The 15,349-nt window shown below is 53.3% G+C and overlaps 5 protein-coding genes across 5 annotated transcripts; 2 read left to right on the top strand and 3 right to left on the bottom strand.

Moving 5' to 3' along the window:
- Positions 1-434: 434 nt before the first annotated feature.
- On the bottom strand, positions 435-3,537 carry HER10_EVM0005030 (ab-hydrolase associated lipase region). The gene is made up of 5 exons (XM_035474656.1): positions 3,223-3,537; positions 2,982-3,061; positions 2,824-2,919; positions 2,450-2,745; positions 435-2,394 (listed from the first exon to the last, which is right to left on the bottom strand). The coding sequence occupies exons 1-5, from the start codon at positions 3,252-3,254 to the stop codon at positions 961-963; spliced, it is 1,938 nt and encodes a 645-aa protein (XP_035332573.1). The 5' UTR covers positions 3,255-3,537; the 3' UTR covers positions 435-960.
- Positions 3,538-3,723: 186 nt separating this feature from the next.
- On the top strand, positions 3,724-4,936 carry HER10_EVM0005773 (uncharacterized protein). The gene is made up of 2 exons (XM_035475377.1): positions 3,724-4,188; positions 4,252-4,936. Exons 1-2 carry the CDS (start codon positions 4,164-4,166, stop codon positions 4,617-4,619), a joined length of 393 nt encoding a protein of 130 aa, XP_035332679.1. The 5' UTR covers positions 3,724-4,163; the 3' UTR covers positions 4,620-4,936.
- Positions 4,937-7,717: 2,781 nt separating this feature from the next.
- Positions 7,718-9,732, top strand: HER10_EVM0004257 (phosphopantetheinyl transferase). The gene is made up of 2 exons (XM_035473907.1): positions 7,718-8,511; positions 8,807-9,732. The coding sequence occupies exons 1-2, from the start codon at positions 8,428-8,430 to the stop codon at positions 9,656-9,658; spliced, it is 936 nt and encodes a 311-aa protein (XP_035332481.1). The 5' UTR covers positions 7,718-8,427; the 3' UTR covers positions 9,659-9,732.
- A 1,535-nt stretch (positions 9,733-11,267) lies between these two features.
- On the bottom strand, positions 11,268-12,694 carry HER10_EVM0009708 (uncharacterized protein; the record flags this gene model as incomplete). The annotated part of the gene is made up of 1 exon (XM_035479186.1): positions 11,268-12,694. One exon carries the CDS (start codon positions 12,692-12,694, stop codon positions 11,369-11,371), a length of 1,326 nt encoding a protein of 441 aa, XP_035333147.1. The 3' UTR covers positions 11,268-11,368.
- Positions 12,695-13,840: 1,146 nt separating this feature from the next.
- Positions 13,841-15,149, bottom strand: HER10_EVM0010277 (uncharacterized protein; the record flags this gene model as incomplete). Its single annotated transcript, XM_035479742.1, has 3 exons — positions 14,893-15,149; positions 14,199-14,818; positions 13,841-14,122 (listed from the first exon to the last, which is right to left on the bottom strand). The coding sequence occupies exons 1-3, from the start codon at positions 14,942-14,944 to the stop codon at positions 13,841-13,843; spliced, it is 954 nt and encodes a 317-aa protein (XP_035333220.1). The 5' UTR covers positions 14,945-15,149.
- Between the last annotated feature and the right edge of the window lie 200 nt (positions 15,150-15,349).

Genomic DNA, 15,349 nt, shown 5'->3' with positions numbered 1-15,349 from the left:
GGGCAAACGCTCCCCGTTCCATGTCCTCATCACTTTTACTTGGTCCATCTCCCCGACATATGAGGAACCCTTTCGGTGTCATCTCGTTCGACTTTGACAACGTTTGGGGTCTAGACACTTACACATGGCGCGGCTCGCCATGCAGGGAAAAGACTTAAAAGTCGGGGGGGATAGAAGTGTAATGCTTGTGAGGTCGAGCAGGCAAAAGAACAGTGCATGTTGAATAATTCGCTCATCATAGTGCTTTAGGTAGCTCCGTCATCTATGACAGTTCGTGGCGTCCCGAATAATTGAACCCGTATTGATTCGGGCTGAAAATAGTTCTCCGGGATATGCCTACACTCCCATCAAGGGGAAGAATGTCTCGAGAATCTTCCATCAAAGATGAGACTTGCTGTCGGCCTGGAACTGGGTCTGTTCGAATCATCCCAGAAGCGCCATAACAGATGCCGTTCTTGTTACCATAATTACATGCGTGATCAACATGGGTAAATCGAAAGCATTCATACTTAATCTGTCAAATCGCTTCAAGTAACCAGGGACGGCGAGGTTACAAGGGTGTTCGTCCAGACTCCCCTAGTCTTGAGCTTAATCCAATTTTCTACGTAGTTCTCCGCAATCCACAAGGTAACTGATCCTATCGGCCCGCAACACAGATATACTTTTGCCAGGTGAGGGGGAGCTCCCGATCGATGAGCACGTGCAGAGGTTGCATCAAACAATGAGCAGGAAAGCTTTGGCACTTGGCTCAATTATTGAGGTGCGCGTCTTGAATTGTTGGGTACAGACGTGGTGGAAGACCTCAGAAATGATAGAGACAAGTGAAACACTAGGAATCAGTTCGCCGTCTGGTCCAATCAGGGCGAGTACGGTGAATACATTACACTACAAAAGATGTGCTGTTTTGCCGCCTTGGTCCAATCCATATCCTACACCTCCGAAGCCCTTGACATCCAAGGCCTACGGCGCAACCGTCACGCGCTTCTTCTTTTTCCCACCGGTCTTGCTCTCATCAGGAAGCCCCTTGGGATCAATGGGATTCTTCGTGACCACGCCGCCCAGGGCCTTACTCGTCCCGAGACTGATACCCCGTCCCTCGCGCATACTATCCAGGCTCAGGTGGCTGCCTCCGCTTCCGCGCCGAACGCCGATGCCCTTAAGCTTGGACGTTGGAGACTCGCGGTGGCTCAACGAGCTGTCCGGTCGCTCTTCGCCTTCGGCCGCGCGGCTGGATGGCCTATCTGGAGAGGGTGACGGCGACTCGTCGTCGGCTGCAACTTGGGAGTATGGAGTACGCAGGCGGGTGGTGTTATACGGGGAAGGGATCCCAGAAGGACGGTCACGGGTCTTATTTTGGGAAGTCGGTCTCTCCACAGTCTCAACACCGTTGCCGTTTCGGCCCTCATCCACAGCATTGGAGGCTTCGCTGGCAGAGACATCGCCAGAAACATCGCTATCTCTATAAGCGTGCCTCTTGTATGCATTCCCGGAGCCCATAAGACTCTCTTGTCTTGCCAGCTGGTAGCGGTCGTATTCCTCCTTGGTATGTTGGGCATCGGTGAAACTGTCGAGAGCATCGAAAACGTGAGGGAACACCTGGACGTTGTTGTCTTTACCCCATAGGAAGTCGAGGTGCTCATAGTGAGGGATCTCGGTGGCGATTGTCTGGGTGGGGAGCTCCTTGAGCATGACTTTGATGTCGACCAACGAATCGCTACCGCCGTAAACAAGAACGATGGGCGTCTTGATATTGCGTGTGGGGTATTTGGCGACCTTGGTGTACTTGCTGGAAGAGCTTATCGACATGGGCGGGTGGACATCGTCATCGTACATTTGGAACGACTTGTTCCGAATGATCTGGAACCAGTGAACCACACTCTTTGTGCTAGTGAAGGAGTACAGATGAGGATACGCCGCAAGCTTTTGGCTGAGTGTGATGTTCTTCGTCTGCCAATTGAACAAAAAGGAAAGACCCATATCGATGACTCTAACAAAGATGGGCGGGTAAAGAATGGACTGCCACATGGTGGCGGAGCTGAGGATGGATCGGCGGCCGAAGAGGAGGAACAGAACCTGGGGTGAGGCTTTAATCAGAGCGTCGACGATTCCGTTCGAAAGACCTGCTGGCGACATGGCCGGCGCCAAGGCAATGAAGACATTGACCTGCTGGTTCAGCTTGGGATGGATAGCAAGGGTGGCAAATGCCTGCGCGGTCCCCTGAGAGAAGCCGATGTACGACAAGCTCTCCTGCGAAGTTGTCTCTAGGATGTACGAGATGCTGTCCGGGATATCGTGGAAGGCGAATTCGTCGATGGAAAAGTTCCAAAAATCAGTCGACTTGGGCGAGTGATGCACCGACTTCTTGGAGTACTTGTTGCCGCGGTTGTTGCCAAGCTACAGAGATAATCAGCAAAGGCGCGCTCAAGTTATCGCAAGGCAAAACACCGACCCAGACATCATAGCCCTTCTCGACGAGCACAAAAGGAAGACATCGCTGCTCGTCGGTCAAGCATACCCACACCTCGGAGTTCATGAGCAGCCCATGGTGTAGGTACAAGACCTTCTTCTTCAGACTTCCCGGTCCGCTGTTGATCTTTTGTTCCTCCTCGCCCTTCTTCCATGCCAGGCGGTGCAGACCGAGCAAGTATCCATCCTTGGTCTGGAGGACATGCTCTTCAGCTTCATATCCGTACAGGCGGCAAAGATCCACAAAGTCGGAGGCGTCTCGCACGGAGGTGGAGATGGCTGCGCGGTATCACTAACGGTTAGCGCAAGGTGAATCACACAGATGGAGGTCAGAATAGCCGCCAGAGAGAGACGAACATTTCTTTTTTTGCTCGGCGCGCTTCTGTTCCGGAGTCGAATATCGGTTAAATAAGCGACGGGAAGCTCTATAGAAGAGCGAGATGAGCGGCGAAGCTGTAGGGAAACCGGGTTAGCTAGCTTGGACGCCACCGCTCGGAGGGAGGCGCATTTCGTACGCAGAGCCAAGGTCAGGATACGGATGATAGCCTCGAGCCCGACAAGTAGGAAGGACCCCACTAGAGCTACATATTCGACGCTGCGCAATGCCGTTAGTGCCAGGCCAAGTCTTATTCGCGAGTTGTGCTGCATTGGAGAGGGAGCTCGAGCTTGAGCGACGGTAAACACCGGGAAAAGGGAGGAAAGGGAGAGAAAGGAAGGAGGACAAGACGGCAAATACGGGCAGAAGGCATCTCTTACATGTTCAATCGCCCAATGAAAGGGATAGCCATCGTGGTTGCGCAATTGGAACGAGATTAATCTAACGTAGAAGCCGTGGCGCGGCAGGAACGAGTATGTCTAAGAGAGAAAGAAGAAGAAAAGGTTGCAAGGGGATCTCAAGCCATTATCGCTGAATGCGCAGACGACGAAAAGCTTAAGTGATTTGACTGCTGCGTAAGGTAGTTTCTCGACTGGCAATGGCTGGAGGCAAGAATGTGTGTCAGCGGAACGAATCTGGAAGTTGAGTGGTCCGCGGTGTGTGGGAAGTCTGAGGTTTCCAGAGGGAAGAAGATGTGCAAGGTGAACGAACCTACCTACGGTGCCTTACTAGGTAGGTACTACTAAGGTAGTAAGGTGAGGTATCCGTACCTTGAGTGATGTCACATGTGAGGATGGATGGCATCCCATCTGGGCGGGAAGCTCCCAAAAAGGTCCAGGTCCAAGGTCACAGCACACCTTCCCGACTTCTCCCACGCGGCGCCACGACTCCTTGGGCCTCCTTGGCCCCTCTTGTGCTCCCCAAATCATTCCAATCAACCGATCTGACAGTGTGTCAGTGGCAGGGACGCTGGCGTGTGAGCACGCGGTTGGACGGAGGAGCCCGCATCCTTGCCAACTTGCTCCCCCAAAGTGGGGTTTTCTTATTGAAGGACTGCAGGGACATCCAACTCTAGCGGCCCTGCTCTTTGCCTCTGCGACTCTCGCACCTTGCAGAACACCGCTGCACAAAGGTGGGGTCTTATCCTCTCCACTTTGGCCAATCACAGCTATCATGTTTTTTTTCCCCTTCTTCCCCGGGCCCCGGGGGACCGCTCATCGCAAACTTGAAGCTCCGACAGGCGACAGCTCCCAGATAGTCGCACCACTTCCGTGTACTCGTCGTCTTCAAGGTACAGAGGGAATGCCAAACCACCGTCACCATGCCTAGCTCTTGCAAAGAACTGCGTACGTTCCACTCATCCTTCCACTCATTCCACGACTAGACGGCATGCTGACCCTTTTCCCCAGGCGAGGCTCTCGCGCAATGCCTCCAGGAATCCGAGTGCGTCATGGTCCAGCGCAACAGCGCCTCCGACTGCCTCCGATCGCCCCTCGTCGAGGGCCTCCCCACAAAGTGCCAGCAGCTGAAAAAGGGTTTCGGCGAGTGCAAGCGCGGCATGGTCGACATGCGCAAGCGCTTCCGCGGCAACATGCCCGTCAACTACAAGACCATGAACGACGCCGAGAGCGGCAAGGGCTACCAGCTCTACGCCGGACGACCCGCCTTTGCCGGCGGCAGGGGCGAGACCGACGGCAACGAGCCCGCGCCTAGGGACTGGCGCGAGGTCGAGAACGAGCAGTACCGCAAGGAGCAGGAGGCCGCGCAGAAGAAGTGATTGCACAAGGGCAAGAAAGACATAAAGAAAATCCACAAGAGGGGGAAAGGAGGATAGCCGCTGAAAGGCGCGATTGTGGGATACAATACTTGTACAAACTATGTGTATGATCTGAAGAGCGAGGCATAGGCAGGCGTCATGGCGTTCTCAAAACACACAAAAACGATGGCCCTGTTTAGGACAGGCCCGAGGCTGCATCTTGTTGGATCCTCACACGACAGACCACGAGGTAAGGCATGCTTATGTATTCAAAAGGAATTTTAAGATTCGCACGGCCTTAGAACTTCTCCACTAAGAGGGTTGGAAAATAGAGCGGCTGATTATGATGAAATATCAATGTGATACTACGGGATATAACCAGCAGTACAACGGTAAGGATTATGAGCAAACAATTCTCCTCTCATCGGGGCAAACTCATCTGGGATCGCAATGTCTTCTAAGCTTTCCCCCTCCAACCGATGAGAGTGTCAGCGTGACTCCATGCAAACCCCCGATGGGTGAATGCTGCGTCAAGTCTTACCTACAGCATAACCCAGATCTTAGTATCAGCCCCTCCTCACTCGGCATGAGAAATACATCGTCGGTATCACCACCGCTGATAGACTGGTCTCCCTTAGTACGTAGGTAAGGGCGCCGGGTCTCAGGGAAATCTCAGAAATAGAGAGAGGAGGAAAAAAAAGAGTTCACCCCCCCGGTGCTGAACTGGGGGCTACATCTCTTGGCGCTCATGCTGGGAAATTTATTGGTGCTCATTCCGGGATTCGAACTCGTGATACTCGTATGCGCTAAGCCTGTCGTCGAGTAGGCTGGTTGGCGATTTTAATTGTTGACCATGAACCACTCCACCACCCAGCCAGTTTGACCTGACCAACCGACCTAGGAAGGCGCCTGCTGTGCTGGTGACGGGAATGGACTTGAAGGGGTATATATGGGCTTCCCATGATTCCATCGTGTGTGTACTCGGAGCGGGCCATCCTACCACATTCTGGTCCATGAATCAGCGACTTGGAGACTTCTTAAATGCTACCTTATCTGACGATGAGTGCTTTGAGAGCCCTTCCCAGATACCTTTCACCCATGCTCCTATGTATACCAACCAGTATGACTACCTTACACGCCTATCACGAAATGTGTAGGCATGGGCTCTCCTTCCGATAACACAAAGATGCCATGACTACACGATGTCCATCTCTTAAAATCATCTCCGGTATTGCACTAGAAGATGGACAGCTTTCTCAGTCGAAGGTACCTAGCTGGATCTCCTTCCTCTTTCATGTGCATTGTAACCCCTTGGCGGCGGCTACGGAGGGATTTATCATTGGTAAAGTGGTTGGGCCTGGACAGTTCAACTGAACTCGCCTTCGACAGTCATCAAGACATCTTGTTACGTACGCAAGAATTGGAGGCACATCTACTTCAGCAAGGACAGTTGACTCTGTACAGTTGTCTTTGGTCAAATAGTCATAGTCATGAAACGGGGCCCTCGTTGAGAAGACATTAGATGCGATTAATACAATATTAGTCTGGTTCAGTTGTCCTTAGAAATTAATCCTTCCGTACCCCATCGGATCTCGCATCTGACCGTCGAGATCTTCCTCCATATATCCGTCATATTACGGCCCCATTAATCGTGTGAATTCATCTCCACAGCCCCAGGCCCCAGGTTCTTCCCTCTCCACAGATCATCTCCATTAAATCGTTCCAGTCTGGTTGGTCGGCACTCTCATAAGAGCACCATAATCCCTCGCACCAACGAAAAGGTCCAGACTTTGCAAGGGACCCTCCACGCAATTTCGGACCCGCGCCAAATCACTCCCGTGTAAAGACGGACCTGACGACGCGGGCCCATCCCGAGCGCTTCAGCGGGCTTGCCCAACTCTCGGCGTTATGATGGGCTGACATGAAAAAATAAAGAGAAAGAAAAGGTTGGCGCCCCCTTCCCGCTCTGTCACTCTCCTCCTTCTCTAACCCGTCCTTATCTCACGGAGAGACCAGGCCGGGCGAGTCAGGATGGAAGCCCCCCCAACCTTCTCAGCCCTGTTCTCTATCTCGACGAAGAGACCAAGCCCAGGTGAGGCAGGCGGGGAACATGTAGGATCGAGCGGGAAGGGAAGAAAATAAAGAAGAAGCGCCGTCGCTTCAGGCTCACGCGGCTCTCTCCAGTGGACTCTCGTCATCCGCGGCCAGCCGCGCCGGGGTGTTCATAGTTGTGCCGCACGTTTTCCCCGGCGCGTGGACTCTTTCGGACGGATTCATCGACGCTTCAGGCCCATGCGGATGCCTCCCAGCGGGTTGTTGTAAAAAGGTTGTTTTGAAGAATTCGGTTCTCGACTGGACTTCGGCTGGCGTCCCGTTGCCGCGTACACAGGAAAACCGAAAGATTAAAAAAAGAAGTTTTGCTCTACGCTTCCGAGATCAAGCCTCACCTAGAAGGGAGACGACCTGGCCAGCGGAACAAAGGAAGAAAGGTGCGCTCCTGGCCTGCTCGACGTCGCAACATGACTGTAGGCTTGTGATCGTGGCTTGGTTGGCGGTCATGGCGGCGGAACAAGGGAGGCGAGTTGAGACGATGTGGGAAGAAGAAACGCAGGAATCTTTGGGTGAGTTTGGCGGAAGAGACTCGGCTACGTGGCGAATTCTGTGAACGAGGGTAGAATTGCGCTGAAGAGAAAAGAAGAGGAAAAGACCGGTAGAGATGAAGGACGGACGAAGACTGCTTTATAGAGAGCCTGAGACAGTGTAAGTCATGTCAATTTGATATCCAATGTGATAAAAAGGTGGAGTTGAAGTTGAGAAAAGGTTTGGGGCGGTAAAGGTGGAGGGGTCAAGCCGCACATTCGGTGTGATCTGCAGCCGTGACACCCCTCCACCAGGGAAAAGGGCGCTAGCGAGCGTTGGTCCGCCTTGTTCCGGGGCTCGGAGGTACCTCACCTTGGGTGCTCACCTCCACTGGGCCATGTCCCTACGGATAGGTGGGCTGCGGGCACTTTGGCCCCTCCTTGCTGCCCCTCCAACCCCCCCGGGCAGTTTCCAGCTTGAAGGGGACGTGGAAACGTCTCAACCTGCCCACCCCTTCCCTTTCCCACTCCAAGGACTAAAACCCACGGAAACCTGTGACAATCTCACCCTCGTCCACCAACGGTCCAAACCCCTCGGTGAAACTACGAGCGACTCGCAAATCCTCCCAAGAACTCGATGGCCTGATGTCTGAAACTTGATTCTGCAAATCGTCGATCCGTCACCCTCATACGTCGCCGGGCTGCCCGTCTGCCAAGAGCACATTGCACAACACAGTCAAGCTTACCTCACTCTATCTACCAAAGTCTTACTCGCTTGCGGCTTTGCATCGTCACTCCGCTTACCTTACCTCACCGAACCCCTGTCGTCCAATTGCTGCTTACGGTCTTACCCACGACGCTCGTCTCGGCGTCCTTGTCGTCTCGTCAACTTCTCAACCGGCGACAGCGGGGCAGATAGCGTGTCAAAAGACGCAACTTCAGCTTGTTGCCAATCTTTAACCTTATTCAGGGTTTCTTGGCAGGCACATTTCATCCCTCCTTCCGACGACAAAGCCGGGTCTGGAATTTGGGCAGAACACCAACGCCAGAGACAGAGCAGGCTGAAGTATTGCTGCCGACTCTTCAAGGAAAACCTCCTGCCTCGGGTAAACCTCTGTCGAGGCTGCAGATTGCGTCAGCAGAGGAAGCAAACGGACGGGCATCAAGGCACTGCGAGAAACCAACCAGTGTTTCCAAGTCCGACAAGCATCCTCGAAACACCCAGAGACTGAGGGAAACCACCCATCAAGATGGCCCCGACTATCATACAGTGGATCCTGGATACACGGCATCTATGGCCGGAAGCCACTGAAACGAAGCAACTCGAACAAGCCGTACGTACTGCACCCCGTTCCTGATCGAATCTGCATTGCCGTTTGCCCGTTGCCCCATGCCCGTTTCGCGGCTCTGTATTATTCAAACATGTCCCGGCGAACCATTCCAAAACTGCTCGTCCCAAGTCATCGCCCCCCCCTCCCTTTTCTATGCAACAGCAACTTCGAAGTTCGAAGCTCCCCCGCCCCCTGCGTGTCATTTACCCCTGGAACAACGGGGACCTTCATAGTAGAAGGCAGAAGAAAAAGAAGAAACTGAGAAACAAACTGACACGAAATTGAACCCGCTGATTAGGCATCCCGAGCTTTCGCACTCCTCAGCGCCGATGAGCGTAAAGCCGTGCTAAAGTACTACCACGTTCGCGACGCGAAGCTGTCTCTGGGTTCGCACCTCCTGAAACGTTACGCCATCAGTCGCTTCTGCGGCGTCCCCTGGCACGATGCCACCGCCGTCCGCGACGAGCGCACCAAGCCCATCTTCCGCACCGCTGACGGCACCAGCCCGCTGAGCTTCAACGTGAGCCATCAGGCAGGGCTGGTCGCCATGTTCGCGGTTCACAGCTACGATGTCGCTGCGAGAGGCCCGGTCGACGTTGGTGTCGACATTGTCTGCACCTCAGAGCGCCGCACCAGGGACCATGGCATGCTGACCAAGGAGGGCTGGCCCAAGTTCGTCGACGTCCACGCCGACGTGCTCTCGCCCATTGAGGCCAACTTCCTTAAGTGGCAGGTCCTGGCGGCGATCCCGCCGGGGTTGAAACCGGGCGCCTCGCTCGAGGACGCGGCCGACTTTAAGCTGCGGTGCTTCTACGCGCTGTGGTGTCTGCGGGAGGCGTACGTCAAGATGACGGGCGAGGCGCTCCTCGCGCCCTGGCTGGGGGATCTGCAGTTCAAAAAGTTCCGGCCGCCGACGCCTGCGGAGAGTTTTAGTGCCGAAGGCGAGGCGGTCGCGGATCACGATATTGTGTTCAAGGGGGCCAAGGTGGAGGATGCGAATGTCTCCCTGAGGGCCCTGGGGCCGGATTACATGACTTGCTCTGCTGTCCGGACGCCGGAGCACAAGGAGGATGGATTGGCCTTCGAGCTGGGGCAGTACAAGATGCTGGATATAGACGAGGTGCTCGCTTTCGGAGAGGAGCACCAATAATTCATAGTTGCTTGTATATCTGGTCTTCTATAGATGTTTGTAGATCTGTCTCATGATTGAGGCTGATGACTTTTCATATAATAGCACTGGCTATAAGTGATCTCAAACTTGAATGATTCTTGGGAGACCTTTGATGCCTCGTATCTAGGCTATCTGTCTCTCTCCCCTTCTTTTGACGGAGCGAATTGGAGTCTGCCTGTTATCGGATAGGTTCAAGCTCTCTTGGAATTCTTTGAACCAGCTTCCAATTTCAATTCGTTGCGTCGTATTGAGCGACTGTTGCTTTTTCAAGACAGCCTTCTTCCCATCCGCTCACACCGTCGATCACAGAGTTGACTTCCCAAACAACGCTGACGTTTACTCTGCATAACAAGAAGCATAGGCACGCATATCGTTCAGCATTAGGATGTGAGGTTCAGGAAGCCTCTTAGGATCTTGGTTCACCAGAGACCGGATTCATACAACTCCTTTGATGTTCTGTAAGCATAAGTACTAATCTACCTGCATCCCACTATCACAGAACCAATGGTAAAAGCAGTGTTGAGACCATCGTGCATTCATAATCGTAGAAAAGTCTTGCATTCACTCCCCTCGGGACATGAGCTTCGTTCGGTCTCAAATATGTCTTAGAGTTGCAGGAACCTTAGTTCGCTCTCTCTCTCTCTCTCTCTCTCTCTCTCTCTCTCTCTCTCTCTCTGTAATTTTAGGCACATATAGCTAGTCTTCTAAAGGAGATATCCCTTCATCACTATCAACGTCGTCTTCTTTCACATCCTAGTACCCCGAACGTATTCGTTGTTGCTTTGAGACGAATACGTTGAACGAGAGGACGACAAGGTGACGGCAGAAAACATAAATTGGGCAGTTCTTGTTCACTCATCAGGTGTTGAGGAAGAGATCATGCTCATATCTGTATTGGGCAATTGCAACCAATTCCAAGAGCGGCTGTGAACTGGGTCCTGCATTGCGTGCTTCTTTTTCGAATGGCCGCGTTCATACTACACCTTTTTATTCATTCGCTGATCTATGTTGTTGGTGCTTGCTCGGGCGGAAGGCGGTACTCAGTGAGCACGATAGATACCCAGTAGGCGCAAACACTCACGTGAGCTCAATGAAACTAAGCTTCTTTTCTGATTTTCCCATACTTTTTAGATTTTCCCTTCTAGAAAGCTTATGAACTCGGATTTATCCTATCAACGGCGATACTGGGCGCGATGCTACCTTGTAAGGTTGGGTGTGTACCCAACCGACTTTACACTGTCCCTCAAGGTAATGATAGCTCGCCACCATGGTAACGGAGATACCCCGTTGCTGTCATAAAAGAACGATGCCGCCGCCTCGAGTCACTGATATATGCCACATTCCAACACCCGCTCATACACGCATCACATATTCGTTGCCTCGCTCATTTCGTCAAGGTCAAGAACTACTCCAGACTGCGGCTATACGTCTTTACACCATGTCTTACGTTGATCATCTCTTCCATGTCTTCATCGATACATTCGTTGATTCCGTTGTCAGCGACCTCGCCAATATCCTCGTCAACGCCTTGTTTCGCAAGGAAAGTATGGTTGAGTTGGAATCCACAAGCAATGAGCGACCGTATAGAGTCACTCACAACGGATGAGTGTCTCGACGCCTCTTCTCCTCAATGATCTTCAATACTCAATACACCAAGTCGACTCTCAAATCAGTCGCCAAGATCCAGCATCAACATACATCTACCAGCGCCAGTTCAGGCCTATACGAGCTCAGGTCCCATATCCACTTCACCTTCAACCAGCTGCTCGTCTCCTCCTCCACTCCTGGAATTTCCCCAAACGCCTCAACAGGAAACAACCAAAACCCGAGCGCCGGTCTCGGCGCCGCAGCCAACACCTCGGGCCCATCAAACTCAGGTCGCTTAGCCTGCAACCCCGACGCCGTCGAGAAACACCCCGCCGGTCTCTCGCCGCCGGCACGTCCTCCGGTTGCGGGCGTGTCCCATCCGTGAAACCACCACTGCAGCTCAAGCCACCGAAAGTCCTCTTCATGAAGGACCTTCACCGCATCCTCGCGAGTGAGGATGGAATCCTCCTCGCTCGAGGCGTACATGATACGGACGTCCAGATCTCGGTTCTGACCTCTGTTTGCCACGTCTTCAGGCCGTACGCCAGCATCACGAAGAAGCTTCCGCCAGCCGAGGGGTCCTTCCCTCGGGTCATACACACTCCCGCCAATCTTTTCCAAATCCCGCGCGATGCCGACCCTTGGATCCGGTAGTGGCGCATCGAAGAAGGTGAAGCTCGGAAACACGGGGACGCCGTAGTTGAAGACGTGGGCACGCCTCCAGTCCAGTACGTTGAGAGCGCGGGCGCCGCGCGGAGTGCACTTGAACCAGAGGCTTTTGAGATCTATTGCGGCGGTGGCTCTGAAGGCGTCTAGGGAGGGGCCTTCGGCGAAGGTGTGCATGGGTGGCGATGGGTTGTGGGTTGATGTCCGGTAGTCGGATCCTTCTACTACTAGGTGCTGGAGACCGCGACCTTTGGGGTCGGAGGCGCGGAGGTCGTGGATGAAGTCGAAGAAGATATTATGGGCTTTTCCGTAGGAGACATGGAGGTAGTCCCAATTCAGGTTGAGTCGGATGATGGATGCTCTTTCGCTATGTTTGTCTCGTCTAAAGCGGCATGGTAGTTGTGTTGAGTAGAACGACAGCACGGCGTCTCGTGCTTCCCTGTTCACTCTTATGAGGTCGGGTGACAGGGGCTGTTGGGTGTCGATGATGGCCTTATAGTGGTACCCAGAAATTTGACGACCAAGGCCGTTCATGAAAACTTTCCTTCCGTCGACATTGCGTCCATATTCTTCTTGTCTCTGCTCTTTTCCCTTCTCAAGAGTGATGTGTATCATCCGGTGACGCTGTAATGCATGCTTCCAGATTAGAAGACGAACTTCTACCGGAAACTGCTGGAATAATTCAAAGCTGGCCGCTTTGGTTTTTGCAGGGTCTGGATTGAATAGCTCAAGGTGCGGTCGCCTCGGCATCGTCGTCTCCATCTCAATGTCTTGACCGGACCATGGTCCTCATAGAGTCCCAAGTTCGAGACTCAGCAACTCTGACGATGGTTACACAACAGAAATGAACATGAGCCTTTAATTCCTGACGTAAGGTCGGGCAGGAATGCGGAGGCAGTGGATGTGGCGTTCAACGATGTCTCAAATCGTCGAGGCGCAGCTGTCGTTTTGGGGTATGGTCATCTACGTCTTTCCCGATTAGGAAATTCGATGAAGTGATGTAGTTGCGATATGTCACGGAATCCACTCCGGTCGCTGTCGCGGACTCACACTTTTGCCGCTGGCTGACCAGAATCGTTCCTAGGAAGATGTCATAGAGGACTTCGAAGTCGGCAGTAGGCTGTTACATCAAACAATCAAGGCAGACTTTGTCCCAGACAGAAATACCGTTTGCTGTTGCTCCCCAGGGTACCCAGAAGCGTAGCCGCGGTTTTGTCGTCACGACACTGAAATTCCTCTCGAACGTCGTCTCTGGCTACTTGGAGCTCTTTTCAGTTTAAAAAGAGGATTTTGGGCAGCAAAGCGCCTTTTACAGTCTCACGCCCGTACTCCGGAGCTTTCTAGACGGCAATGAACCGAGAAAACACGAGAACTTGGTAACTGACCCACGACGGGCAGCAGCTATAAGGCTCAACGGGATCTGATGTGCAGAACCGCCATTCAGATATGGACCCCCTGAGCCTGAACGAGACTATAAGTGCCGCAGTGAGTTTCCGGTTGTCATGTGCATACTCAACGAAGAATAGGCCATGACCGGGGAAGGACGCCTTCGTACTTTTCATATCAGTAGTCGGTCACCCGCTACCCTCCTCTCGTCATGCTGCCAAAGGCATTTCCGCCGTCAGGCGTCAGTACGGGGATCCTCGATTTCGATGAGGTTGTTCCAGACGTGAAGTCACCGAACACCCGCATGGTGAAGCCGCCTTGGAGTGGCGAGGCGAAGTGCTGCGGGTTCCCCCAGTCGAATTTTGTCCATCACTCTTGATACTCGAGATATAGAAAGATCTTGAAGAGAGAAATTGGTTGAATGACATCGAATGAATCCTCCCCAGAGACACAGCGAACTTTCTAAGACCAAAGCCAAATAAATACTGACTTTTTATTGAGACTCACAGCCCCCCAGGCAGACTAAATCTTCAACCCAGGACTCTCAAGCTTCTTCCAGACCTTTTCCGCATTCTCAGCCAGCCTAGGCAAAACAACACCAACACCACTAGGCGGCTCAGCCCGATATAGAGGAACAACACGCGTAGCCCCCTTGGATACCTCCAGAATCGTCCCGTTGCCGTACTCTGGATTCTCGCACAACTCAAGCATGCCCCTTGCAACCTCCTCCGGCTCGAGGAACAGCTCGACGCCCTCGCCCTGCGTCATGTGCTTCTTCCCCGGGTCCTCCGACCACATTGGAGTCTGTAGCCTCGCGTCAGCCACAGTATCTTCCTAGAACCTGAACCTAAGGGTGTAAAAGTTGATACGGTATACTTACCATCACGGCCCCCGGCGCAACAGCACTACACCGAATCCCCAACCGATCCCTCATCCCCGCCATACACCTCACAAAACCGTGCAGCCCATGCTTACTCGCAATATACAACGGCGATCCGATACCTGCCGCGTGCCCCGCGATACTACTTACGTGCACCAAACACCCCCCTTTCCCCTCCTGCGTCCAGTACCCGATTGCAAGCTGGCTCAGCCGGATCGGGTGCGTCAAGTTAACGTCTAGAACGGCGTAGGTCCCCGGCTCGGCGTCCGCCGTGTCTCTCGATTCGCTATCCGGGTTCGACTCCGTCTTGGGAGGATGCCAGAAGGAGCTCCAGGCTGGTTCGAAGAGGCCTGCACCGGGGACGACGATGTCGATTTGGGGGAAGGAGGAGAGAGCGCTGGACCAGAGACGTGACAGGGAGGGCCAAGATGCGACGTTTGTTTCTTGGAAGAGGGCTGAGGGGCGATAGCTGTTATTTTTGTTGTTGGAAGTGTTACTGCCGGTTTGGGGATGAGGGTATTGCTCTATGAGCTTCCGTGCTTCGGGACGGAGGGCGAGGTCGCCTATCATGACGGAGCAGCCCTTTTCCAGAAGTAATCTTGCAAAGGCGAGGTTTATGCCTGTGAGGTGTTAGTATACCGGTGGTCCCGAGAGGAGCGTTGACGTCGGAGGAGTGGGTTAGGGGAGAGATGACCTGATCCTGCGCCGGTGATTACCGCGTATTTTCCTGCCACGGACAGAGACATGGTGCCGACAGCCTTTAGAGTTGATGAAGCTGAGGTATCGCGTGAAAGTCTGAATGAAGATGAAGTTGTCACGCAAAGGAACTCCGGGCACCTGTCATATTGAGTAACCGAAAAGCCGTGCCGAGGTGTCTCATGGGGTCACACATTGCCCGCTCGACTTCGCAGCCTCTGGGGATGCCGCCACTGACGGGTACCATCACCCGGCGCGACCATTCAGCATGTATCTTGAGAGGACTGGAAGTTGTCGGATTGGTACGTGGCTTGAGGGGTCACTGGATGTTGGCGTGGGGGGTAGCTGTCCATTAGAAGAAACCCCACCTGTTCATACAGATTTGGCTTGTATACAAAGTTTTGGGGTTTCGTTCATGTCACAATACGACACAAGAACAAGACAACGGTACCAAA

The sequence above is a fragment of the Colletotrichum scovillei genome, assembly GCF_011075155.1.
Source record: "Colletotrichum scovillei strain TJNH1 chromosome Unknown Contig00006, whole genome shotgun sequence".
NCBI classification, from domain to species: Eukaryota; Fungi; Ascomycota; class Sordariomycetes; order Glomerellales; family Glomerellaceae; genus Colletotrichum; species Colletotrichum scovillei.
The sequence above is the reverse complement of the archived record's forward strand: the minus strand, read 5'-3'. Positions and strand labels throughout refer to the sequence as shown.